This window comes from Urocitellus parryii, chromosome 11 (genome assembly GCF_045843805.1).
Source record: "Urocitellus parryii isolate mUroPar1 chromosome 11, mUroPar1.hap1, whole genome shotgun sequence".
NCBI lineage: Eukaryota > Metazoa > Chordata > Mammalia > Rodentia > Sciuridae > Urocitellus > Urocitellus parryii.
This window is the reverse complement of record NC_135541.1, coordinates 17,583,584-17,609,448: the sequence shown is the minus strand read 5'-3', so window position 1 is coordinate 17,609,448 and position 25,865 is coordinate 17,583,584. Positions and strand designations below refer to the sequence as shown.

Below are 25,865 nucleotides of genomic sequence, written 5' to 3'. Positions count from 1 at the left end.
TGGGCACCTAGCAGTAGCAATGGCTGTTGCTGCTACTGTCATTGTTTAAAAAAACACCAGATTGGAAATGAAGCTATTCAAACTCTGACTCTGGCCCTGCTGTGGAACCACCACGTAGGCTGAGGCAAGTGACTCAATCTCTAAATCTCAGCGTGTTCATCTGTAAAATGGGAATAATCAAAAGTCATCGGCATGAACCGTGGGTTCTTGGCCCACCAAAGGATCTCGGTCAAGTCCCTTCCCCTCCCTGGGTCTGGTTCCCCATGTGTACACACAGAGGGGTGGAACAGAGATCCTCTAGAGAGCCCCCAAGCTCTGATTTATTTTACCCCAAGGGGCAGACAGATCAGAACTGCTTTTGTGAAGTTAAGAACATCATGATGGTGACCGTTGTCATTTGCTGAGGGCTTGCTGTGTCTTGGGCTCTGTATTTCATGTGTATTTAGTGCATTTAGTTGCAAATGCCCACGTTTAACCCAAAACACTGGAGGACCCCAAGGCTCAAGCTTCACAGCTATTTTCACTTCCATGTATGCTAACTTCCTTTTAAAAAAAAATCTAAGAACTAAATCAGAGGTTTTCAACTGGGCACTGTTGATATTTTGGTCTAGATAGTTCTTTGTTGCCAGGAGCTATCCATGCATTGTGGGATGTTTAGCAATTCCCTGCCTTCTACCCCTTAGATGCCAGTAGTACCTACTGCTACCACCCAGTCGTGACAACAATGTGTCTCCAAACACTGCCAAGTGTCTCCTAGGCGACAATTACCCCTGTTGAGAACCACTAGTGCGAAAGAGCTCATCGAGCCTCGTGGCTTTAAATCCCATCTACACCATCTCTACCCTGACAACTTTCAGATTTATAGCTGCAGCCTGAACTCTCCCCTGAACTCCGCACTCATATATCTACCTGCCTGATGGATATCTTCACTGGAACATCTAATAGCTTCTCAAAGTCAACATCTCCAACACAGACTCCTGATCTATGACACCCCGTCAAACCAGCTCCTGCCGCAGTCCGCTCCTTCGCAGTAAATGACAACTCCATCCTTCCCACTGTTCAAGCGAAATGCCTTAGAAACATCCTGGACTTCTCTGCATTTCCCTCTCCTTCATCCCACATCCAATCCACCAGCAAATGTCCCTAACCGTACCTTCAAGGCAAACCAGAATCTAACCACTTTTTAACCACCATCACCACCACCACCATGTCCCAGCTGGGTTGCTGCAGTAACCTCCTCCCTAGTCTCCCGTCTGCTCCCCCTGTCCTCTTACAGTCTACTGGCCACAAAAGGGCCACAATGACACTTCTAAATACAAGCTCCTGCTCTCCAGGCCCTGCCGTAGCTACGCACCTGGTTCACCTGAGTCCCCCCTCCCCAGCTCCACTTTGAGGTCCTCTCCTGCTGTCTCCCCTGGGTCACTAACCATTCACATGGGTCTCCTTGATGCTCCAGCCTCCGGGCCTTTGAACTCACTGGTGGATCAGCCCAGAATGTCCCTTCCCCCAATGATCCGCCCCCCAGTCCCTCACCTCCTTCATATCTCTGCTCAAATGTCACCTTCTCAGAAAGACAGTCCGTTGAGCCTTTTTAAAATAAAACTATCCAACCCACACACCCCATTCCCCTCCTTGATTTATTCTTCTTCACAGCACTTATCACCATCTGACAAACTATATATTCCACTTGTTTACTTATTTATCATCTGTCTCTTCCTGCCTGAAATGTAAGATCCTAGCAGTTTCATGAAGAACTCATATGCTGGTGGTCTTTGTCTGTCTCACAGTCAAATATTCCTAGCAACTACAATAGTACCTGGTGCATAATAGGTGCTCAATCAACATGTGTTAATGAATCTTTAACCCTGTAATGTAAAGATTATTGTTTCTGTTCTCAGAACATCAGTGCCATTGTTTCTGATCCTCTGAGAGGTTTAAATAACCTGGACTAGCCCCTCAGCTGCAAGGCAGTTCCCCTTGGACATTGATTCGCCACCACCCTAGGGCCTCCCTAAGCCTAGCACTAAACTGGACTTCAAATGATTCACAGTCTGTCTTTTTAAAAACACTTAAAACATCAATTGAAAAAAGTAAATAAGCCTTGACCTTAACCTCACACTTTATTCAAAACAGATCATGGATTTAGATGTAAACCATAACTTTGAGGAGGGAAAAAAAAAAAACTAGAGACAATCTTTGTGAATTAGGGCTAGGCAAGACATTCTTAGACTTGATACGAAAAGCACAATTTAAACAAGGGAAATTTGATTTAAAAAAGCGGGGGGGGGGGCCCTCAGTTAGGCACAATGGCATATACCTGTAATCCTAGCAACTCAGAGGCGGAGGCAGGAGGATCACAAGTTCAAGGCCAGCCTCAGCAACTTAGCAAGACCCTAAGCAACTGAGTGAGACCCTGTTTCAAAATAAAAAATAAAAAGAGCTGGAGATATAGTTCCCTGGTTAAGCGTCCCTGGGTTCAATCCCTGGTAATGGAGGAAAAAAAAAATGGTGGGAGGCCTCAAAATTAAAAATGGCCTCTCTATGAAAGACCATACAGAAAAGATGAAAAGACTAAGATACACACTGAGAAAATATATGCAAACCATACATCTATTAAAGGACTGGTATCTAGAATGCATAAGAACTCTCAAGGCTCAACAGGAAGAAGAGGAGGAGGAGGAGGAGCAGAAGGGGGAAGAAGACAAGAAGGAGAAGGCGAACCCCATTAGAAAATGGGCAAAGACTTAAACTGACAATTCACTAAAAAGGACACACAGATGGCAAACAGCATGTGAATAGATAGATGTTCAGCATCACTAGGAATTAAAGAAATAGAAATGAAGACCACAATGGAAAAATTACCTACACACCTCTCAGAATATCTAAAATAAAAAATAGTGACAACACCAAATCCTGTCAAGGATGCAGAAAACTAGATCACTGTATGGTGAGACTGTAATACAATACGGCCACTCTGGTGGTGTCTGATAAAACTAAACATGCAATAACCAAATGACTCATCGATGGTACTCCTGGTCATTTATCCCAGAAAAATGAAAACTTCTGTTCATGAGAAAACCTGTACATGAATATTCATGGCTTTTATTTGCAAACAGCCCAAAACAGACCCTATCCAGATGTCCTTCAACAGGTGAATGGTAAACAAACAGGCATAACCAAACCACGTAACACTACTCAGCAATAAAAAGGAATGAAATATTGATTTGCACAAATTGGATGAATCTCCAGGGAATTATTCTGAGTTTAAAAAAAAAAAAAGCCAGTTACAATGCCAAGATAATTCAATAGAGAAAGAACAGTCTTCTCAATAAACAGTGATGGGATAACTGGATATCCATACACCAAAAAAGGAAGGTGGATCCTACCTCACACCATTTATAAAAGTTAACTCAAAATGGATCAAGAACCTAAATGTAAAGAGTTAAAACTATAAAATTCTTGAGCAAAAAAATGTAGAAGTAAACCCTTATGATTTCAATTAGACAATGATTTCTTTGATATAATATCAAAAGCACAAACAACAAAGAAAAATTAGTTAAGTTGGGCTTTGTCAAAATGAAAACCCTCTGTGATTCAAAGGACACTATCAAGAAAGGGAAAAGACAGCTGGGCAAGGTGACGCACACCTGTACTCCCAGCTGCTCAGGAGGCTGAGGCAGGAGGATTGCAAGTTCAAAGCCAGCCTCAGCAAAAGTGAGGTGCTAAACAACTCAGTGAGACCCTGTCTCTAAATAAAATAAAAAATAGGGCTAGGGATGTGGCTCAGTGGTTGAGTACCCCCGAGTTCAATCCCTGGTACCAAAAAAGAAAGAAAGGGAAAAGACAATCCACATATGGGAGAAAACATGTGAAAATATATCCAATGAGAATCTAGTATCCAGAATAAAAAACTCTTAAAAAACAATAATAAGGGGCTGGGGATGTGGCTCAAGCGGTAGCGTGCTCGCCTGGCATGCGTGCGGCCCGGGTTCGATCCTCAGCACCACATACAAAGATGTTGTGTCCGCCAAATACTAAAAAATAAATATTAAAAAAAAAATTCTCTCTCTCTCTCTCTCCCCCTCTCCTCTTTCTTTAAAAAAAAAATAATAATAATAATAAAAAGACAACCCACCTTAAAACGGGTAAAAAAAATCTGAATAGCTATTTCTACAAAGAAGAAATACACAGGCTGGGGATGTGGCTCAAGAGGTAGCGCACTCGCCTGGCATGTGTGCGGCCCGGGTTCGATCCTCAGCACCACATACCAACAAAGATGTTGTGTCTGCCGAGAACTAAAAAATAAATATTAAAAAAATTCTCTCTCTCTCTCTCTCTCTCTCTCTCTCTCTCTCTCTCTCCATCACTCTCTCTTTAAAAAAAAAAAAAAGAAGAAATACAAATCATCATCAATAAACACATGAAAAAAATGATCTGTATCATTTGTCATCAGGGAAATACAAATCAAAACTACAATAAGATACCATTTTATACCCACTAGGATGTAATCCACAGACAGAATAAGTTTTGGCAAGGATGTAGAGAAGCTGAACCCCATCCACTGTGGGGGGTGGGGGGTGTAAAACGGTACCGCTGCTTTGAAAAGCAGTCCAGTAGCTCCTCACAAGTTACATGTAGAGTGACCACACGACATATATGATAAATACCCAAAATAAATAAAAATATGTCTACCTAAAAACTTGTACATGAATCTTCATAGAAATAAGGTTCATAATAACCAAAAAAGTGTAAACAATCCAAATGTCCATCAACTGATGAATGGACAGATAAAATGTGATGCATTTATACAATGGAAAATTATTTGGCAATAAAAAGGAACGGGAGAACTGATCTATGCTACAACATTAGATAAACCTTGAAAACGTCATGTTAAATGATGAAGTCAGTATATGTTGTGTGATTCTATCTATGAAATGTCTACAAAGAGGCAAATCAATAGAAAGATAAAGTAGATTAGTGCTTACTAGGATTCAAGGAACTAGGGTGAAATGGGGAGATGGTTAAAGAATACAAGGTATCCTCTTGGGTTGACAAAATGTTCCAAAATCAATTGTGCTGATGGTTGCATAACTCAGAATGTTTAGAAACACCGAGATGTACAATTAAATGAGAGAATTTTATGAGATATTAATTATATTACAATAAATACTTACTAAAAATACCCAACAATTCCAAAAGATTATATGCCACATGATTTCATTTACATAACATTTTTGAAATGACAAAATTCTAGAAATGAAGTACAGATCAGTTATTATCAAGGGTTGGAGGGTTTAGGGAAAGAGGGGAATGTAGTTATAAAAGATCAACACACGGGGCTGGGGATATAGCTCAGTTGGCAGAGTGCTTGCCTCGCATGCACAAGGCTGTGGGTTCAATCCCCAGCACTACCACCAAAAAAAAAAAAAAAAAGAGATCAACACAAAAGGTCCTTCAGGTGACTGAACTGTTCAGTATTTGACTTCCGTGATGAAGACATCCAGTGACAAACTGCAAACTGTATAGAACTAAATACACACACATTTATACAAATAAAGTGTAACTGGGCAAGTCTGAATAAGATCTGTACATTGTACCAATGTCAATATCTTGGTTGTAATATACCATAGTTTTGCAAAATGTTATTATTGCAGAAAACAAGGTAGAGTGTACAGGGAATTGCCCTGTGTTTTTCTTACAATCTCATGTGACTCTATACATATCTCAATGAAATTCCAATAAATACAACATACTGAAATCACAGAACACTGCTCTCAATTTCTTTTCTGGTTAAACAGTTTCCTCTGGCCCAGGCATACCATGGATCTTAACAACTACTATTTCATGGTTTTTAACAAGGAGGAGACTTCAGGCTCAATGCCCAGTCAAGAGAATCCAGCTAGAATTTATCACACACTTCTATTAGTTATTCTTCTATCTAGATGATATAAAGTAGAACAAAGACTGTGGATTTGGAAGCCAGCCAGTCAAGAGTTCCAGTCCCATCTCTGCCTCTCACTAGGTGTGCTCTTTAACTAGTCACTTCACATCTCTGTCCTTCAGTCACCTCATCTGTAAAATGGGTATGGTGTTGTGGTAAGTTTTAAATCGGGCATGTGTGTGTATACACATATGCTTAAAAGGCTGAAACCGAGTAAAGTAATATCATCTTAACCAAAATAAGAGTTAAGGAAAAGTCATGACGTCTTACTAAGTTTTAGAACACAGATCCAGGTCATACTACCTCTGGGAATGTGCCCTTCTGCCCCCACACTGCCCTGCCCCGTGTCCAGAAGAGGGACCGGAGCAGGAGGTGGCAGCTGTACCTACCTGCACACTTGGTCCGGCTGAGGAGTGGAGGACCTGGGCGGCCAGTGCCGCCATCTCCGGGACGCGTGAGCAGCACACTGATCTCATACTCGGTGTCAGGGTCAAGGTGCCACAGCTTGTAGGTCTGCAGGCTGACTGCATGCACCTCGGCCCATGGGCCACGCGCCATGCGGTACTCGATCTCCTTGCGCACAATCGGCCCATCGCCGATGATGGAGTTGGTGTTGAGCTGGATGATAAGATAGGTGGGGCCCGCACGCAGCAGCTGCGGGGGTGCGATGGGAGTGGGGGGCTCTGGAAAAGGGTGGGGAGCCGGTCAATGGTGCTGTGAGACCCATGCTCCCAACTTTGCATTCCACCACACCCATATCCCCAAGATGCCAGCCTGCCCTCCCAGACCCCTCATGCCTTGGTCCAGGCCAGTTCTCTGACCCCTTCTAAATCCCCAAGCCTTAAGGGGCCACGCTCCAAAGGCTGACCCTGTCCTCACCCTCCAACCCATATGCACCCCCTCACTCCCCTCTGAACCCCCAAGCCTTGCTCCTATGGCTGATGACACTCGAGCGCTGGTCAACACTTAGAAGGCACTGTCACACACCTCCTCACCAGCTCTCACCTGGACCCGGACCCTGTCTGCCCCACCCTCAGACCCACCTCTGGACCAGGCCATGCCTCAGGGCCGACCCTGCTGCCTTGATTGGACCTCGGCCACCCAGACCCTACCGGCTCTGTCCCATCAGCAGGCCCAGGGGTTCAGCTCACACCCCGCCCAGGCGCTGGCCCTACCCTTCCCAACTCCGCCCACCAGGGCCCCACCCCCCCCTCCAGCGCCCCTGGGGTGCTCCTGGTAACCCTCGCTGACCCTTGACGATAAGCTCCGCGAAGTTAGAGACACCCGCGCCGCGCGGGGCCTGGGACACGCAGCGGTACAGGTCCTGCTCTGCGCGGCTGACGGCGGCCAGCGGGAAGGTGGCCAGAAAGCGCCGGTGGCTGATGTGCCGCACACCGGCCGCGGGCACCAGCGCCCCACTCTGCCGCTGCAGGGGAACAGGAGTGGCAGGGTCAAGGGAGCCGAGGAGAGGGGGATCTGGACCTCGCTCAGACCTCGGTGAGGGTAGGGGTCATTCACCCACCCCTCCTACACAGTAGTCTCACTGTGTGTGCCCCAGAGTGAGGGGCACCCAAGAGGGCAAAGGGAACCCTGTTGTGGGAGACACCTGGGTATGGGTGCTTAAGTGTGAAGTACTCGGCCCCCCAGGACTAGAATAAGCTATTCGCACCCCACCGTACCCCTGGCCAAGGTCTGAGACCTCCCTCACCTGGAGAAGGAAGCGCTCGGCCTCGGCAGCCCGTCCTGCCGCCATACACTGGAAAGACGCGTTCTGGCCGGCATTGACCTCCACATCGCCCAGGCGAGAGAAGTGCGGGGCTTTTGCTGTGGGAACAGAGCCAAGGCATGAGCTAGGCCTGCACCCCACACAGACCAGATCCACAACCATCGCACCCCTCATCCCTGCACCCCCCGTGGCTAGGACTCACCGCAGGGGTAGCTGAGAAGCAGGATGTCATCTAGGCCCATGTAGCCCCTGCGGTCTGGGGAGATGAGGGCCTCAAACAGCACCTGGGGGAGCGGAAGGGCCCTTGTCATATTGACATCCCTCCATCCCTGTCTAAGGAGGTGTCCACAAGAGCCCCCTACCGCTGGGCCCCAGCCCCACCCCCACCCTCCTCAATCAGCAGAGGTTAGCCCAGCTCACTCTGACCCTCCCCACCATGCCAGCTGGTTCAGGAGTGTGGTGCCACCACAGAGAGAACAAGGTCAAGGCCAGAGGTTCTCTCCCAATTCTGGACAATTACCTGAAAGCAGCAAAATTCTCCCCAGCCAAACAGGGTGTCCAGGCTGGCACTGTTCCAAGTCACCTCTGGCCCCTGCCATAGGCTACTCCTAGTAACAATGACCTCTGATGCTGAACCTAGATTCACCCCAGATCAACTCTACCCTTGACCTCAGACTGACCCCTGATGTTGAACAGACTAATCCCATCCTATTCCAATACAAAGTGGGATCCCTCTGCCCTCAGCCCCAGGCTGACCACAGTCTGACCCCAGCCCACCTGATATTCATTGGGCCAGAAGGTGCTGACAGCCAGCTCAGCCTGGTGCCACTGACGGCCATGGGATCCAGTCATATTCCAGACAGCGCTGCCCAGGGGGCCCCCGTTAACACGCACATAGACGCCCAGGGTACCAGGGCTGTGGCCATCTCGGCTGTACAGGAAGTAGCTGAACTGCACACAGTGGGTGTCGTTCTCGCTTAAACTCTGGAAGATGACATGGGCCCGCTGGCCTGGGGCGTGCTGGGAAGCATTGACCATCAAGTAGGCGCCTGGAGGGAGAGAAGGAAGAGGTAGGAACTGAGGAGCCCTTAGGGGAGGGCCAGGATTGGGTGGGCACTGAGAAGGGGCAGAAACCAAGGACTCCAGGCTTTTGAACCCACTGGGAGTCCAGATGCCGAGTTCTGGGCCCAGCTCTGATTCACGGGGTAGGTCTCTTCTGTTCATAGCATCTGCTTCCCAAAGGAGATGTTGAAGCAGCAGAAAGCACACAGATCTGGCCTTGTCACAACCTATTACAGCTCCTCACCATCTGCAGGTCACAGTCCCAACCCATGCCCTGCCTGAGACACAGCTTGCCCGTGTTCCATGCCATCCTTGGAAGCAGGGACTGGGTCATCCATCCCGCAAGTCAAGAGCCCAGCACATGGCAGATCTTCTGAGGCCACAGCTTGCAAAGCCCTGCCTCCACATTTCCCTCCTGGCCCTGGATCATTCATAAAGTGTGTCTCTCTCCCCGCCAGCCTGTGAGCTCTGCTATGTCCCTGCACAGGCTCTGAACCCAAGCTGAATGAATATGTGGGACAGAGACTGAATGAAAGGATTAACTTCGCTTCCAACCCCCACCTGAATCTAGATTCCTGGGACATATACTCTCTTGATTTCTAACCGGGGGGGAAAAAGGTAGCCCTGACCCTTCCCTGAAGATCAAGATTGTGTGCTACAGGGACACTCCCAGGGACGTGGCTTTCCTTCTGAGGGGAGAGGCCCCAGCAGATGCCAAGGGGAGGCGGACAGCAACCCAGAGCCGCCTCCTCCCAGGCTTGGCTGCAGGCCAACACAAGCACATTCAGATTCCCGCTCCAGGAGGTTCCCCAGGGACTCTGCTGGAGGAGATCTCATTCATCTCTGTGAGCCAGGAGCCCTGTGGAGGCAGCTCCCAGATCAGTCCTGGCAGGATATTAAACAAAACTCCGGGTCCCTGTCCCCGCCTGGGAACAGGTACATCCTGGCCCTGTGAGCAGCCGTGCCTCCTAGTCTGACACTGCTCTTGCCTCTGCTCCTGCTTCCTCTGCATCCCTCCCCTGCTCTTTCATTTATTTCCTTTGTTCCTGTCACTCTTCCTTCTCCTGCTGTCTCCTGGGGGTATGGGTCTCCTTCCTTCCTTCTCCCTCGGCCCCAACCTTCCCTGCACTGTGAGACCAGGAGGGTGGAGGCTGAACACCTTGATCATCACCACCTCCAGAGCTAGCAAAAGGCCATGCCAAATACTAAGCCTGTGTCTCCCCTTTCTCAGAGTGCGTCTCTGCTTCAGTGAGAGAGAGAGAGGCAGAGGCCACAAGACTGCAAGAGCCGAATTCAAATCAGCTGTTCCTGATCACCAACCATGTGTCAGGCTGAGGCTGGGCCCTGGGGATCTGGAGAGGCCCACACAGGGACCTTCCATGGCAGGTACCTTCACAGATGATTCTCGGACAAATGAGACTGTGAGACCCACGAGCTCAGAGGTCTGAGAGGGAGCTGAGAGCCCTGCAGAGGCAGATGAATGCCCCAACATGGGGACAGCTGAGCAAATGCACAGAAGTGGGAGGCAGGGTGAGCAGTGGGGGACAAGTGTGTGGCTGCCAGGCCATGAGGGGCCTGCCTCTGCTTGGCTTCAAATCCTGGTCCCACAATGAGAAAGAAGGTCTGCTGCCCTCCCCCCAACCCTGGACAGCAGATGCCATCCCAGCCCTGCCATGAACTAAGCAGGAAAGACCCCAGGCCACTACTGTGATAGGGCAAAGGGAAGGGGTCTTTTGGCAGTCCAATCCTGGGGGTCTACTCACATTATACGTGTCCCGTGACCCAGGCCTTATCAGTAATAAATAAAGTCAATTAATTAACCTCCATCTGCCTTATATTTCTCTTACTTCCCAGTTGATTCTGTGCCCAGTGAAAACAACTACAGTGATTGGGGCCCCCAAATACCCTAAAAAATAATAACTAAACAACTAAGCTCTCCCATGTCACCTCTGTGCTCTGCACTTTGTAGGCATTACCTAATGGCCCTTGAAATGAGTTACTGCTCTCCCCCACTTTACAGTTAGGAGAACAGGGGCTCAGAGAAGTTAAGTGACTTGCCCACGGTCTCAGAGCTAGTCAAATGATGGAGCTAGGATTTGACCCCTACCTCATGACTCTGGAATGAGTGCTGCGGGCCCACCATCTGAGTGGAAGGAAGGCCAGCATCAGAATCCATGTAATTAGTCTCTGACTCCCTGTCCAGTGCTCAGGAGACCCAGAGTGCCCCATCCTGAAGCAGCCAGGGCAAAGCGGAAGTTGGGTTGGTGGATATTCCTGTGACTTCCAGGAAGAGGAGGGCACAGGAATATCCACCAACGTCACTGCTCCAGCAGCATCTGAGACCTCAGGAGACCAGGACCCAGAGGCTCTCAGGGAAAAGTGACAAAGACACGGTGGGAGTGGGGTGGACCCTGAACTAACCTACAAGGGGAGTGACAGGAAGTGGGTTTTAACTTGCAGCAATAAGGGCCTTTGATCACTTAAACCTGCACCCACCCATTCTACCAATGAAACGACCGGAGGTGCACAGGTGGACGGTGTCCAGAGGGCGCCACACTCAGCATCACATATGTCATTACAGATGCTGAAGCCCGCGAGGCCAGAGAGGTTAGGAGCTTGCCCCAGGTCCCACAGCAGGCGGGCGGAACTGCCCCTGGAAGAAGACCAAAGGGGAATGGAGAGGAGGGAAGGCTCACCGTGGGGCAAGTCTGCAGGGGCCCGCGTGCCCGGGTGGATCCTCACTTGCTCCCACTGGAAGTCGTCGTACTGGGCCTGGCTGTACTCACAGGGCACTGCTGGGTCACTCGCCTCCTCGAAGGTGCAGCCAGCTGTGAGGACAGAGCCCATCAGCCCAGGCTAAGGCAGGGCTGCTGGCCAGGAGGGCTCCTGGGCCACTTGCCACGTTCCCCCACGTTCCCCTCCCTCTTCTGTGCTCCTTCCCGCACCCCCTCCCTTTCACCAGGCCCTCCCCTCATGCTCCCTTCCAATAGCAAGTCCTCGCCCACTGACCTTCCCTCAGGACCTCCCAGGACCTCCCCACTGTTCAAACACCCACCAAAGACCCTCCTTAACAAGGACCAGCGGTCATGGTTGTTATGTCATTGGAACCTCACCACAGCCCATCTGATCAGATCAGGATGAGAAGTATCCCCATTTTATTGATGAGGAAACTGAGCCCAAAAAACCTAAGGGACTTTCTCAGGGTCACACAACTAGCTAGTGACAGAGATGGGGTTTGAACCAAGATCCCCTGACTACTCCTCAGCACCCCTCCATCTTCACTGTGCCAGGCACAGGGGGGGCCAGGCCGGGGAGGACCAAGGAACCCTAAGCAGCCCGACAGTGTCTCCTTAACACTCGACCATCACCACCAATCATTTCACGCTTTCAACAAGCACCGTGTGACGCCAAGCACCAAGCAGAGTGTCCCTCAGGCCTCACCTTAGTCAGGACCATGAACATTCCTACTAACGGAGCTCCAGGGGATCTAGTCCTCATCCAAGGTCACTAGACTTAGGCCTCCACTTGCTGGGCTCCTGGATGCCTGGCAGACACTGGGATTTCCCCCATCTGACAGATGAGCAGACTGAGGCCCCCGAGGGTGAAACCATCTGTCCACAGTACAATAGGGCAGGTCAGGAATGGGTGTGGCATCAGACATAATTGGGATTGAATCTTGACTCTGCCACCTGCCAACCCTGGTGACCCTGGGCAAGCTGTTCTCTTTCTGAGCCTCAGTTTCCCCATCCACACATGGGGTGGCTGAGAATTCATCACGGGGATGCACTTAGCACATGTAAGCACTCAGGGAACAGCAGCTCTGACTATGTGGCACTTGTACCCACACAAGGAACAGAGGCAGGATTTGAATGCATGTCAGTCAGGGGCCCAGAATGACACTTCCCACCAGAAATATGAGCCGAGGCAAACCTGAGCTACTTCCCAGCTCAATAAGATGGGATGGTGGGGGGTGGCAGGCAGTCACTGGGGCGTGAGTGGCACGTGCCCAGCAGGCAGCAAGTGACTTCACTTTGGGCTGCTCCATGTGGCTATGCAGGTCATGTGAAGTGACACGTGGAACACACCAGTAGAGCCAGGAACAAAGGGGCTCGCCACTTGCTGGCCTCATTTCCTACTGTACCTCATCTGAGTGTGAAAGGACGAGATGTGGGCGTGAGGCTGGCACCAAGCAGACGGGATGGAGTAACAGTGACGGGGCTGGACCCTGGTTGGGCTCTTTGCCCCTTTGTTAGAAAAGCCCAGGTCAGCAGACCCGGGGTCTACGGGAAGCTTTAACCCATCCCCACTGGGAGGGCCTCAGCTCTCCCTCTAAAAAGGCCCATGGTGCAGCCCAGCAAGAGGGACTGCTTCCTGTATGAGGGGCACAGCTGGCTTCCGCCTGACCTGGGCCTACCCAGGGGGGTCCCAGTCAATCGCTGAGGCAGAAGGATTGCCAGGAAGCAAAGCCAGGATGGGGAGCCCTGACTGAGGCCCAGGCCCTTCCTGTTCCCTCAGGAGTGACCAGGCGGCTTCTCCAGGACATTTCACCAGGACCCTGGAGGCAGGCCTGGGAAAGCCAGTTCCTTGGCTTCCTCTTGTCCATTCTGAGTCAGGTGACATGGCCTGCCAGGACTCCCAGGTTGAATGACCGTCTCAGACTAAGGCACAGACTGAGGTCTCTGATCAAAGCAACCCCAGACTGTCTGACCCAGGAAGGGTCATACTCTAGTATACGATCCTCCAGACAATCTGACCCAAGTTGGTGAGCCCCAGATATACCAACCTTAGAGTGGCTCCCAGATGATTCTCTGGTCAGAGTCACCCCAAATTCATCCAGAGGACCCCCAGACTATCTGACTTCAGCCAAAATGACACCAGACTAACTGCAGACAAGCTGACTTTAGCTGGAGAGACCCCTGACCTCTTCCTAGTGACCTGTATAACTGACCACAGCCAGGTGACCTCTCAGACTAACTCCACACAGAGTGACCCCTTAGCCAGAATAACACTTTCTCCCTGATCTTTGGCCATCTCCAGGCCTAGGTCTCTGGGCCAGGCCCAGTTCCAGTTCCTGTCTTTAGTGGGTACCATCTCTGAGGCCAGTTCCCCAAGGAAGGCCCTAGCCTACAAGGGATGGGAACAATTGCTTTCTGAGCTCTGGGAAAAGTCCCATCCCCTGGGATGCTCAGGAATCCCACAGCTGACTCTCAGTTCTTGCCAAAGAACCCACTCCCGCAGGAGGCTGCTAGTGTGGGGGAAACTAATCTGACTCTGGATTCCGAACAAGAATGGTAACCAGGAGTCCCCCTGAACTGTCACCCACCAACACCACCACGAGGGGGCACCAATCGCCACAATGACCACTAGCGACATGTAGCCCCAGGCCACACAGTCACAGTGTATAGAAAACCAGATTTAAACCACCTCTTTATTCAAGAAGACCAGGCACAAACAAAATAAGGCCCTGAAATGCTGTTGGCCACGTGCATTATTAACTCAGTATCGTGCATAAGACATTTGCTTCCCGACAGTACAATACAGTTGCCAGGTGACAGACACCATTAGAGGCACAGGATGAGACTCCACCTGCTTTAGGGATCTCCCAGTCTAAGTGAAGGTGACAGAATGAGACAAAGCAGAGGTCACGACTATGTGTGAGGCAAGGCTTCCTGCAGGAGGCGCCACGGAGCTGAGCCTGGAGAGGTAGGTGGGAGGACCCTGGGGGCAAGGGGCCAGCAGAAACAAAGGAAGCAGTGAGAAAATGGTCTGTCCGCCACAGAGAGGAGCCCAGGCTGGCTAAAGTCATGGGAGTTGAGACCAGAGGGATACTGAGGCCAGACCAAGGTGGTGAGCATTTGGCCTCATTTTGACCGAGGGAGCCACAGTAGGTGTTTGAGCAGGGAAGCCCCTGGAGTCCAGTGAAATGAGTGATACATGCCATAAGCCACAAGTAGGGAAGGTGACTTCTCCAGAGCACCGATGAGGAGGGGGCTTAGGACCAAGCCATCCAGGTGTCAGATGTCAGGAAGTGGCAAGGAAAGGGACCTCAAGGGCCCCTCTGGATGCAATCTGCACATACTCCAATCACACTCAGAGAGATGCGCAACACCCCTGCAGGAACACACGCACACCCACACAGCCGCACACTAGAACGTTCACACACACTCCCTTTCCCCAGCCTGGTCTGAGACTTGGGGACACAGTATAAGTTAGGCACACCGAGGCCTCTCCTAGGGCACCCATCTCTACGGAGGCCTCCCTGAGAGGGTGGGCTGGAGCAACCCAGGACCCCTCAGCTCCCCCAGCCTCAATGCAAACTGGCCCAGCCACATTCCTCAGCTAATCTCCCCAATCTGGCGGGCGGTTGCCTGAGCAACCGTCAACCACAATTTGGGAAGGCAAGGGGATGGCTTACCCGCATCCGGCTCAGCTCTGGACTGGGTGCTGTCAGGGAGGAGCATGGGAGGGGGGCCTCCAAGCGCGAGGATCTCCACACCTCCATGTTCATGCTTCCACCCAGGTGCGAGTGCCTGGCTTGTGGGATTGATAGGACAGCTGGTACAGAGTAATCACCTCGGAGGCAGGAGACGGGGATACTATCCCTACTCTGCCCCTAAATCCCTTTGTGACTTGGGGCACATGACTTGCCCTCTCTGAATCCCAGCTTCCTCGCCTGTGCAATGAGACCATGGTCCACTGCCATTCGTCTGCTCTTGTGAATATGCTTGTGAGGAAGAATGACCCCAGGACTGGGAGAGGTCCTCTGGGGGAGAGGTGTGCCAGGCAGGGCCTGGGTGTCCAAAAGCAAGGGTCTTCCAGGCAGGTGCTGCGAGGTCGAGTGCGGATGGATGGTGCCTATGGACGGAGCTAAGCAGCACATTCAGCAGCAGACATGTGTCTAAGAGGAGGTGTGTGTCCACAGTGTGCTGGGGGATTATGCACATGGGTGCATGTGTGTGCATGTGCGTGTGCATGGGAGTACCACAAGCATCACACACCAGACTAGAAGTTCTCACTCCAGACAGGGAATGGCGCCCTGGGCCCGCTGCACCTGCAGCCACCCGCAGTGTTTTCTGAACACCCTGAGTAAATGGAGCCTGTTTGCAATGGGATTTTCATTCCCTTTGGTTTGTCAATAGAACATCCAGTTCCCAGGGGTGGCCCCAGGAGAAATAGAACTTCTCCCAACAGACTGTGAATTTGGGGGCTAGGATCTCACCCAACAGTAGGCTCAGCCCCAACCCTGGCCTGGGGAACCCAGGTATCATCCAGTGACAGCGCTGGCCTATTTCACCATCCCTCTTCCAGGGAGTCCTATCCTACCCAGGACCTTCTCCCCCAACCCAGCCTACCCAGGTCGTTCCACCCCAACTGCAGGGCATGGCAGGCCTACCCGAGCCCCATCTCATGCCTGCCTGAAATGTCTCGCAGGCCTTGGACTCCCATCTCCAAGCCCTGTATATGTAGGTGGCTAATAGTGACCAGACCTATTGACCCTATGGTCCCAGCTACATTGAGCTTAACCAGCTGCACCCAGTCCAAGGACCATGATTCCAGCCCTGGGGCCTGAAGCCCACCTCACCACTACCAAAGTTGCCAGAGCCTTGACTAACTGATAAACAATAAATTACAGACACGGTTGGCAACCAGATGCCCTAACCACCCAGAGCCCAGCATGACTGCTGCCAGGGAGAGCCCCCAGAGCCAGGCCACAGGCAGAAAAAGCTGACCTGGCACCTCCCATAAGAGTCCAACAATGCCAACATCTGGCCATCTCCATCCAGGATGGAAGGAAGCAAGCTACAGCAGAGGAACTCTCACCAGACCCATTCCCATCTCCTAGACCCACAGGCAGCACAAATCCCAGAGTTAGCGGTAGGCAGCCATGTCGGTAGCGTAAGAGGAAGGCACAGGCCAGGGCTGGACACTGAGCAGAGGGGAAGGGTTGAGTGGAGGGCTTTGCAGTGCAGAGTGGGCACAGAGTTCACGATCCCCTGCAGGGCAAATGCCCTGTCACATAAAGCCACAGTACACAGTAGGGGGCATAGGGCATGTACAGACTCCTGCACTGAGAAAATCTGTACCTTATAGAGGTTCCGAGAAGAGAGAACTGTGAGACCACAGCATGGTGTGCTGAGTGTGCCATGCAGCAGCGTCACACCGCATACACGCAGGATGGGGTTATCTGACGTGTGGGGGCGGGGCACAGAGTGCATAGCCCCCAGCACCTACATCTGGTAGGGCAGAACTGGTCAGAGCCCCAGTGCAGCCTGGAGGTGCTGGCATGACCCAGTGCTGCACAAGGTGTGGCACACCACTGCAAAGCACTGGGCTGGCGCTCAGGGCTGCATGATGGGTACAGGAAGGCAGGATGGTAAGACCAGGCCTCCTGGGGTCCTCTCCCTCTCCAAATACCAACACAGGGCCCAGCACAGAGCAGGTGTTCTCACTGAAAGAATGCGTCCAGCACAGGCATGCAGAATGCACAGGGAAGGGAAGGATGCAGAGGACACTGCTGTGTAGTACCCGAGTCCCAAACAGCAGCGCAACACAGAGCAGAGGAGCAGAGCAGGCACAGACTCCAGGAAGGGGAAGGAAGTGGCACAAAAATGAGATGCAGTGAAGACACCACATGGATCGGCAGACGCAGGTCAAGGGCTCTGGGTCTAGAAGGTCAGCAGAATGCATACAACCCTACAACCAGCAGACAGTGCCAGGCAGAGGCCCTCGGCTGCCATCCCGTGCAGTGCACAGATGCAGCGCTGGTACTGAACAGCAGCGCTGCCCACAAGAAGCCAGGCCAGTCCCAAAGCCCAACAAAGTGGTTCCAAGCTACAGTCCCTGACCTTGACCCCGTGCAGTAAGGGCAGATGTGCACTGCAGTGAGGACACTGTGCAAAGAGGTTGCCCACCTGAGGCTGCCGACAGAAACCTGGGAAAGGCCAGCAGCCAACTCCACGGTAGTAACACAAACAGCCAAAGGCCAAGGTACCATAGGCGGCAGCGTCTGGCAGTCGTGGTAGTATGAGTGCCGGGCCAGGAGGCACCAGCCAGCGCAGTGCATGCACCGAGGCAGTGGGACAGGAGTGCTACGTGAGGCAAAGGTGCCGCTTCAGTGGAATGCAGCTGAGCTGGGCCTGGGAACAGGACAGCCCACGTGTCAGGTGCAGGGCAGGTGCTATGGCAAAAATGCAGTGCAGGACACAGATGCCACATGCTGCAGAGATGCAGTGGTGGGAGCTCAGCTGGTGGAAGTGCAGTACTCCAACCCAAGGAGCTGTGCCCAAGGCCCAGGAGAGTCCAGATGCCCCATACAATGCTGACCGCCCAGCAAGGCGCTGGAGGGTGGGGCAGGAATACTCCGTGGTGCAGACACCTCTGCGCTGTGCCCGTAGAAAGCCACATGTTGATCTTGGATATGGCGCAGCATGAGGGGCTCTGTTCCAGAAACCCAGGGGGCCTGGCCTCCCAGGTGACCACCCAGTAGAGTACCACAGCACAGAAGGGGGCTGCAAAGAGACCAGTGCAGGATGACTGCAGGGTGGAGGCACAAAACAATGGAACCATGCAGAGTGGGGACAGAGAGAAGCTCCCGCAGGCCAGCAAGGGATCCCACTGCAGCCATGCGAGATGCGGCGCAGTGCCAACACGCTGGGTCCCAGAAGCCCCACCACAATGCGGCGCATTTCTGTCGTGTAAGGTAACAATGTGACACACTGCAAAAGTGCTGTGGGGACAGTTGCAGATATCTCCCTGGGGAGCCCTGGCAGGGAGGGAGCCTGGACCCCCAAAAACCCTGTGCCTATGGCTCTCCCAGGTTGGGCAGGCTCCCCCACGGCAGGAGACCAAGCCTCGTCTGCCCAGTGGGTTTCTCCCACTTTGACCCCTCACCCTCCACCATCTTCCACCCCAATGACTCTCCAAGGGCACAGGATGAAGCCACTGTCATCCACAGGGCAGGCCATCCAGAACCGAGCACATTGTCCAGGTATTTATATCTGAGCAGGGCCCCATGTGCTGGCAGACAAACAATGAATTTAAATTCTGCTGAAAATCTTTTGGACAATTAAAGCTCATCCCTTGGCTCCCAGCCCAGGGCAGGGCAGTGTGGGACAGGACAGGGAGACCTATGGGTTAGCCCCTGAGCACAGGAAGTGAGATCGACAAGAGGGAGGTGGGAGAGGAGGGCCAGGCGCAGCCAACCTGGCCAGTCACTCCCTCCCCTCCCTCACACCAAGCACTGCTGCCAGCCTCGACTTTGCCAGAAGCCCAAGAAGAAACTTCTGGGCACACAAGAGGCCTGCAGACATGAACACACTTATCAGCTGACACTTCATGGTGCCTCCGATGTAACAGGACCTGTCCTAGAGAAAACATGGAAACACAGAACACATCCTCACAGTCGAGCACGGTGGCACACACCCGTGATCCCAGTGGCTCAGCAGGCTGCAGCAGGAGGATCACAAGTTCAAGGCCAGCCTCAGCAACTTAGTGAGACCCTAAGCGACTTAGTGAGACCCTGTCTCAAAATAAAAAATAAAAAAGTCTGAGGAGGTGGCTCAATGATTAAGCAGCCTTAGGGTCAATCCCCAGTACCAGAAAAAAATCTCTCTCTCTCTCTCTTCACAAAAGCTCTGCAGTGTTTTCTATTATCAACCCCATTTCCCAAATGGGAACACTATAAGGCCCAGAGAGGTTAGTACTAGCCAAAGTGTCAAACGGATAGGAGTGGTGAAACCAGTATTAGAACCCAGATGGTGTGGCCCTAAGCACATGTTCACAACCACCTCACTCTAGGCACACACACAAAGACACACACACACACACACACACACAAGCACGCTACATTCTGAGCAACATACTTCCCACTCTTGGTGAAGATCCCTATTCTATCCGGATAAGATTCTCATATCTCCCAGCTGTCACCTCTTAACGCACAACTGTCCCTCATCCCCGTTTGTTCCCTCCCCACTCTCCCCTAGTCCTCAATGGTTGCCCCCACATCACTTGTGCTCTCGTTGCCAGCTGTCCCACTGCCGAGATGCATATCCATCACCAGACAGCTCCTGTTCCCAGTTGTCCCCTAGCCCCCACCTACCACCCCAACCCCATGTGTGATCAGAAACCCCCAATAACACCTTGTCCCAATCTTTCTCCCAGCTGCGGCCTTCACACTCCCAAAGGTCAGTGACTCCCTGCAAACCACCTTGCTCCTCATCCCTTCACATCCACCCCCAGTCCCTGGAGTCTGCACGATGGAGACCTTCCAAGACTTCCTGAGTCAGCAGCAGCAGGATCTGCTAAGTTAGCCACTTTGGGGTCCTGCCCCCAGCCTTCTTCAGGCAATGGCAGCCCCTGCCCAGAGCCACATGAGGAAGCAGAGCAGCCCTCTGGGTCCCAGGACCTCCCTCACCTCCTCCAAGCCTTCCCTGTTCTCCCAGGGGGCACACCCATGCAAACACCTACCAGGCACCCACCAGGCTCAAGGCCCTGGAGACCAGAGGTGACAAAGAGCCACCCCAGCACTCAGGGGGCTCCTGGTCTAGTGGGGAGAGGAGAGAGAAAACAAGGGCCGCACGTGGTCATACGCGCATTAGGAAGGAACCTGACTTACAGCCCCAGGAGCAGACTGGGAAGGCTTCACTGTGCAAGTGACAGTAGAGCTGGACTGGGGGGGGCGGGAGGTCCTCAACAGCAGTCACACTGGGCAAAGGCAGAGTGGTGTGGAAGGGCACAGCAGCCTCCGGGATCACAAGGATCTATCTGGATCAAAAGGCAGCTGGGTGGGAGAGGGGTCTAGGAGGACAGGCTGTTCACACAGGTCCCTGCCTGCCATGTGTGGCCCCAGGTGCCAGGCAGCCGTCAGTGTGGGGCAAGGGAGTGGCAGCACCCTACATGTCTGCCTTAGAAAGGGCTTCTGGTCACAGAGTGGTGGGGGCATTGCAGAGAGAGGCCAATGGCAGAAAGGAGACCAAGAAGAATCTAATGCCATCGTCCAGGTGAGAAATAATGAGGCCAGGGAAAGGTAATCACCCAAGAACCACTGAGTGACGGTCCCTGCAGACGAATTTCACTCGCTGAGGAGCCCAGGCCTCACTAAGCTGCTGGGGGCCTCCCCCTCTAGCCCAGTGCTGACAACAGAACCCCCTGCGAGGGTGGCAATGTCCTCCACCTGCGCTAATTAGTACGACCGTAGTTGCTAGCAACAAGTTACTCTTGAGAACTTGAAATCTGGCTAGTGCAACTGAGGGGTGAAATTCTGATTCTAATTAATTTTAACTAACTTAAATGTAATATCCACATGTGACTTAGCGCCACTGTACTGCAGCGCAGGCAGACACTCCTGTCACTGTAGAAAGTCCACTGGGCAAGCCAGCTCTGAACAGGGCTGAAACAGAACCTAGATGGCCCCGCCTGCAGGCGCAGAGCCACGGTGCTATCCTGTGCACCCCCGAAGCTCCCACACCCACATCCACACAGTGAGACACCACCCACCCAGACAGCGCTGCACCAACTCAGGGAACGTGAGGCTTGATCTCCAAATACCCTCGCATCAGGCTCCAGGTATCACTGCAGCTGGTCACCACTACCCTGATTCCAAACCCCGGTCCCACTAGGCCAGGTGACCAGAGGGCAAGGCACCCTGCCCAGCCACACATATGTCCTGCGTCCCAGCTTCAATCACCACCCCCCAAACACACACACCCCACTCTGGCTGCCTGGATGCCAGGGCCACACCCACCCACACCAGGACAGGGGCTATAACCTCACCAGCCCATCCCAAACTGTGGGACTGGGGACTGCAGGAGGGTCTGCCAATGTAGGGTTCTCCCCCCCTGCCCTCCTCCTCAGGCGCTCAGTTTGACAGTTAGGACTCCCGAAGCCTCAACAACCGCCCAGTCCTCATTACAAAGGGCTGAGTCTGGGAACAGGACAGGCCCTGCCAGCTGCCCAGGGTGGGGGAGGGGTGCCCAGCAGGGAGCCTGGGGGAGGGGCAGGCAAGAGACCTGCTCCCTTTAGTCTCTGCCAGGGTCTTAACCTCCTCAACTCAGTTCCCAGGTGACACTGGCCTTTTCATGACATAACACCAGCCCCCCGCAGAATTTTCTAGATTCTTAGAGGGAAAACCTATTTCTTTAATCTCCACCTTCAGTGGAATCAGTGCGCCCCCATCTGGCATCTCCAGCTTGGATCCTGACCCACTTGATTTCACTCATTCTTTCAGGCCACGTATATTTATTTGACTAGGTGGTCCAGGCCTCCCACCTGCACTAAGGATTCTGAAGTGTCCAGTCCCTGTCCTCACGGAGGTCACAGTCTAGTTAAGGGAGACAGAACTAATAAATGCTAATTACAATGCTGGGTAAAATCCAACCAACTCCCACCTCCCCTGGTCTAGGACAGAATAACCAAGGAAGGCGTCAGGGAAGAAGTGACATCTGAGCTGAACAGGTTGCAGGGGTGACCTGCAAAGTGGGAGAGTCGGTCTGGGGAGGAGCACGACATGGTCAAGGCGTGGAGAGGAGTGGGTGGGCAGCAAGCATTCAGCAGGCTGTTGGTGAGGGAGTCGGGCTGGTGGGGACACAGGATCAAAAACAAGCTGGGAGGGCTGGGGATGTGGCTCAAGCGGTAGCGCGCTGGCCTGGCATGCGTGCGGCCCGGGTTCGATCCTCAGCACCACATACAAACAAAGATGTTGTGTCCGCCGATAACTAAAAAATAAATATTAGAAAATTCTCAAAAAAAAAAAAAAAAAAACAAGCTGGGGCTGGACAGGCAGGCCAGGAGCTAGAGCAAGCCACAGAGCTACAGAAGAAGGACTTAACCCTAAAGGCAAGGGGAGCCTTCTGAGGGTTTAAAACATGCCTTTGAGGAAGAACCCAGGCACCGTGAAGGGAAAAGGATGGAGCCTTCCTGCTGGGGAAAGATGGCTAAGGATGGAGGAAAGGGAACAGATGGGAGATCAGAGAGGGCACAAGGATAGGGCACAGGATGCAAACAGGGTGGCCAGGAGGAGGGAGCAAAAGCAGGAGGGCGATACAGGCACCCTGCAACTCTAGCTGACCCACCCCTGAGGAAAGGCCACCCCACCAGCCCAGTTTAGGTGTGGAAGGATGGGAGCCTCCAACAAGCAGATACCCAACCTAGATGTCCCAGCCACCAGAAAGAGGTAGGAGGCTGCCAGGAGCTCACAGTTCCCGCCCTGGCCACTCTTGTGGCTTCCTCTGGAGCTCCCTTCTGCAGCCCTGGGGAGACGGGTGGGCTGCTCAGACAAGCCTTTATTGCCCAACCTGAAACCACTGGGCGCCTCGCCCTCATTCCTGCTGTCCACAATTCCAGTGACCAAAAGGACAAATGAGTTGGAGCACAATGGAATAAATTACTGCCAGGTTTGCAGTAATTCACTAAGAAACAACACAGGAAATGCAAGAGGCAGGCAGGAGCTGGAAACTTGAGAAGTGAAGGGACTTGCCCAAGCTCACACTGCCAGAGATCCTGGGGTACAGCAGCATAATTTAAACACAGGTCCCTCTGGCTTCAAATCACAGTTTCTGGCTTTCAAATCACAGACAATCTTCAAACCCATATTATGTTACCTGGCCCTCATAGACAGAGCCTTACTTTACAATCTGCAGCATCCTTAAGGCCACGGAGTCAGGGATGGAAGTAAGTCGCTCTAGGTTTCTCTCCCAAACCCCTATCCTGACAATCTCCAGTGCCAGGAGTTGGGACCCACTCAGATGTGTGCTTGAAATCAAGGTGACGGTGGTGGGGGTGGGAGAATGTAGAATACCCGCAGGTTTGATCTGGGTGGGGGAGGGGCAAATCGCCGCAGGGCATGGGCGAGGAGTTGGGAAAGGACCGGGAGGCTCGTCGCTCAGGCCACCCTCTTGGGTATCAGGAAGTCAAAGCTAAATCTGCGGGTGATGACCCCAGAGCTGCAGGGCAAGGCCCAAGCTCAGAGCCAGCCAGCCCGGTGACCCGGGGAGCTCCGTCCCCGAGACGCCCAAGCAGGCGGTGGGGTCATATATGTCCGAGGAAGGCGGTCAGGAGGAATCTTCCAAGGGGCCAAGTCGGCCCTTGCGCGGGGCTCAGCCGGATCCCACGAGCATCTCCCAGTTACTCCGCACCCAGCAGCAGGGCCACGAGCGCGGAAGGCCTCGGGAGAGGGACGACGGCCTGCGATCCGTGCTCGGGGTGGGCAATGGGACACGAAACCATAGGCACACGCAGGCACGCCCGACACACGGTGCACAAAAGACACTCCGACGCGCACTGGACACAGACCCAAGCTCTGCATACACATTCAGACCCGCGATCACACCGCCACTCCAAAAAAGACACCAGACTCCGAAAGCCACCCAAAGAACGCGGCCACACAGCAGAAAGAGCTCAGAGACACACGTTCACACTCACTCACACACGTACACACACTCAGGCCCGGCCGGCCCCAAGGCAGCACAAAGTTGCGGAGCTGACCGAGGGAGCGTCCCGGGAGACCGCGGCGGACCCCTGTGCACCCCAGGAGGGGGCGCCGTCCCGCCGCCGCCGGCCAGGCCCTGCCCGCGCCCCGACGCCGCAGCCCCGCCCCGCCACCGCCGCCTGCGCCCCCCGCAGCCGGCCCCTCCCGGCCCGGCGCCCCGCGGCCCCGGCGCCGCCTCGGATCAGCAGCCAGCCAGCGCCGCGCCGAACTTGCGAAACAACAAACAGCCCGACATGTCGGAGTTGGCGGCCGCGGGCCCCAGCCCTCCTCCTCCCGCCCGCCCTCCCGGGCCTCCCGCCCACCGACCCGGGCTGCCGAGGGCCGCCGCCGCGACAACTTGTTCCGGCCCGTCGCGCCACGCGCGCACGCACACACCACCCCTGCCCCCTCGAGCCCTGGGCACACTCGACCGCGGCCCAGCCGCACACCACACTCGCAGCATTCCTGGACACGCTGCCAGCGCGCACCGACACACACACTCGCACACTCACATCCGCTCCAGACACGCTCCCACACACGCATTCCCCGCACACTTGGCATTCACTCGGACCCACACAGCCCCCGGCGGGGCGCACCACACACCCAGACACTCCCACACGTACACACCGCGCACACGGCGCACCGGCACACACGTTCCGGACCGGTTCCCACGCCTCCACACGTACACGGATCTCGCAAGCACACACATCACACATGCGTTCCCGGGTCTACACTCGGGCGGGATCCATTGCACTCGAAACACACGCAAAAAAATACACAACCCATTCTCAGACACACAACAAACAGCACTCCCGGCCAGAGCAGACCAAATGCAAACAAATGCAACACACTAGCAGATACAACTCCGGCCACAAAATTAAACTCAGATGCACACACAGACACACAACCTACTTGGCCGCACGAACGCTACACCCTGGCAGGCACAGAAAACAGCGCACAATCGACACCTCGATGTATACAACATCCACCCCAACATCCTCGCAGACAAACAACACACACAGCACCTCTTCTTGCAGAGAACTACGGACACACAACATTCGTAGTCACACAACACCCCCGAACACACGACCTTACATCTTACACTCAGGCACACACAGGGAGCACGCACGTAACGCGCGGGCACCCAACACTCACACTTTCTTCCGAGCTGCGCCACGGGCCCCGGGGGCTCACGGGGCAAGCTGGGTCCGACCGCCGCGCGCTTACCTGCCGGAGTCTCGGTTTCGGGCGCGCAGAGCTGGAAGGTAAGCGCCAGGAAGAGAGCTTGGGCGCGGGCCATGGCTGCTACGCCGCCGCCTGCCCCGGGGCCCGGCGCGGGGGGCGCCGCCTCCTGAGCCCGAGCCGAGCCCGAGGCGAGCCGGAGCCGGAGCGGAGCAGCGCGGCGCAGAGCGGGACTGGCGCGGAGTCCAGAGCGGGAGCCGGAGCGAACGGGGCGCTGACGTCAGGCCCGGCCCAGCGTTCCGCGGTCTCGGCGCGCCCCCTGCTGGCGGAGGCGCGCGCTGCTACCCAGCTAGCCCCGGCACACCCCTCCCCCACTCGGGCACCGCTGCTGGAGGTCGGGTGGCCTGGACTGGACGCCCACTTGTTCTGCACTTACCCGGCACCAACGTTCTCAAGAGAGCACCCTCATTGCTCCCGCAGAGTTCTCAGGG

The 25,865-nt window shown here is 53.7% G+C and overlaps 1 protein-coding gene across 3 annotated transcripts in view; it reads right to left on the bottom strand.

Annotated features, from left to right (window-relative positions):
- Ptpru (protein tyrosine phosphatase receptor type U) overlaps positions 1-25,581 on the bottom strand; it is a 73,534-nt gene extending 47,953 nt beyond the window's left edge. For all 3 annotated transcript variants that reach the window (XM_026391698.2, XM_026391699.2, XM_026391700.2), the window contains exons 1-7: positions 25,420-25,581; positions 11,426-11,557; positions 8,445-8,716; positions 7,870-7,951; positions 7,650-7,765; positions 7,193-7,367; positions 6,331-6,624 (exon numbers count right to left, since the gene is read on the bottom strand). In XM_026391698.2, coding sequence (XP_026247483.1) covers positions 6,331-6,624; positions 7,193-7,367; positions 7,650-7,765; positions 7,870-7,951; positions 8,445-8,716; positions 11,426-11,557; positions 25,420-25,492 — 1,144 coding nt within the window. In that variant the 5' untranslated portion in view covers positions 25,493-25,581. The remainder of the gene's footprint in view (positions 1-6,330; positions 6,625-7,192; positions 7,368-7,649; positions 7,766-7,869; positions 7,952-8,444; positions 8,717-11,425; positions 11,558-25,419) is intronic.
- Between the last annotated feature and the right edge of the window lie 284 nt (positions 25,582-25,865).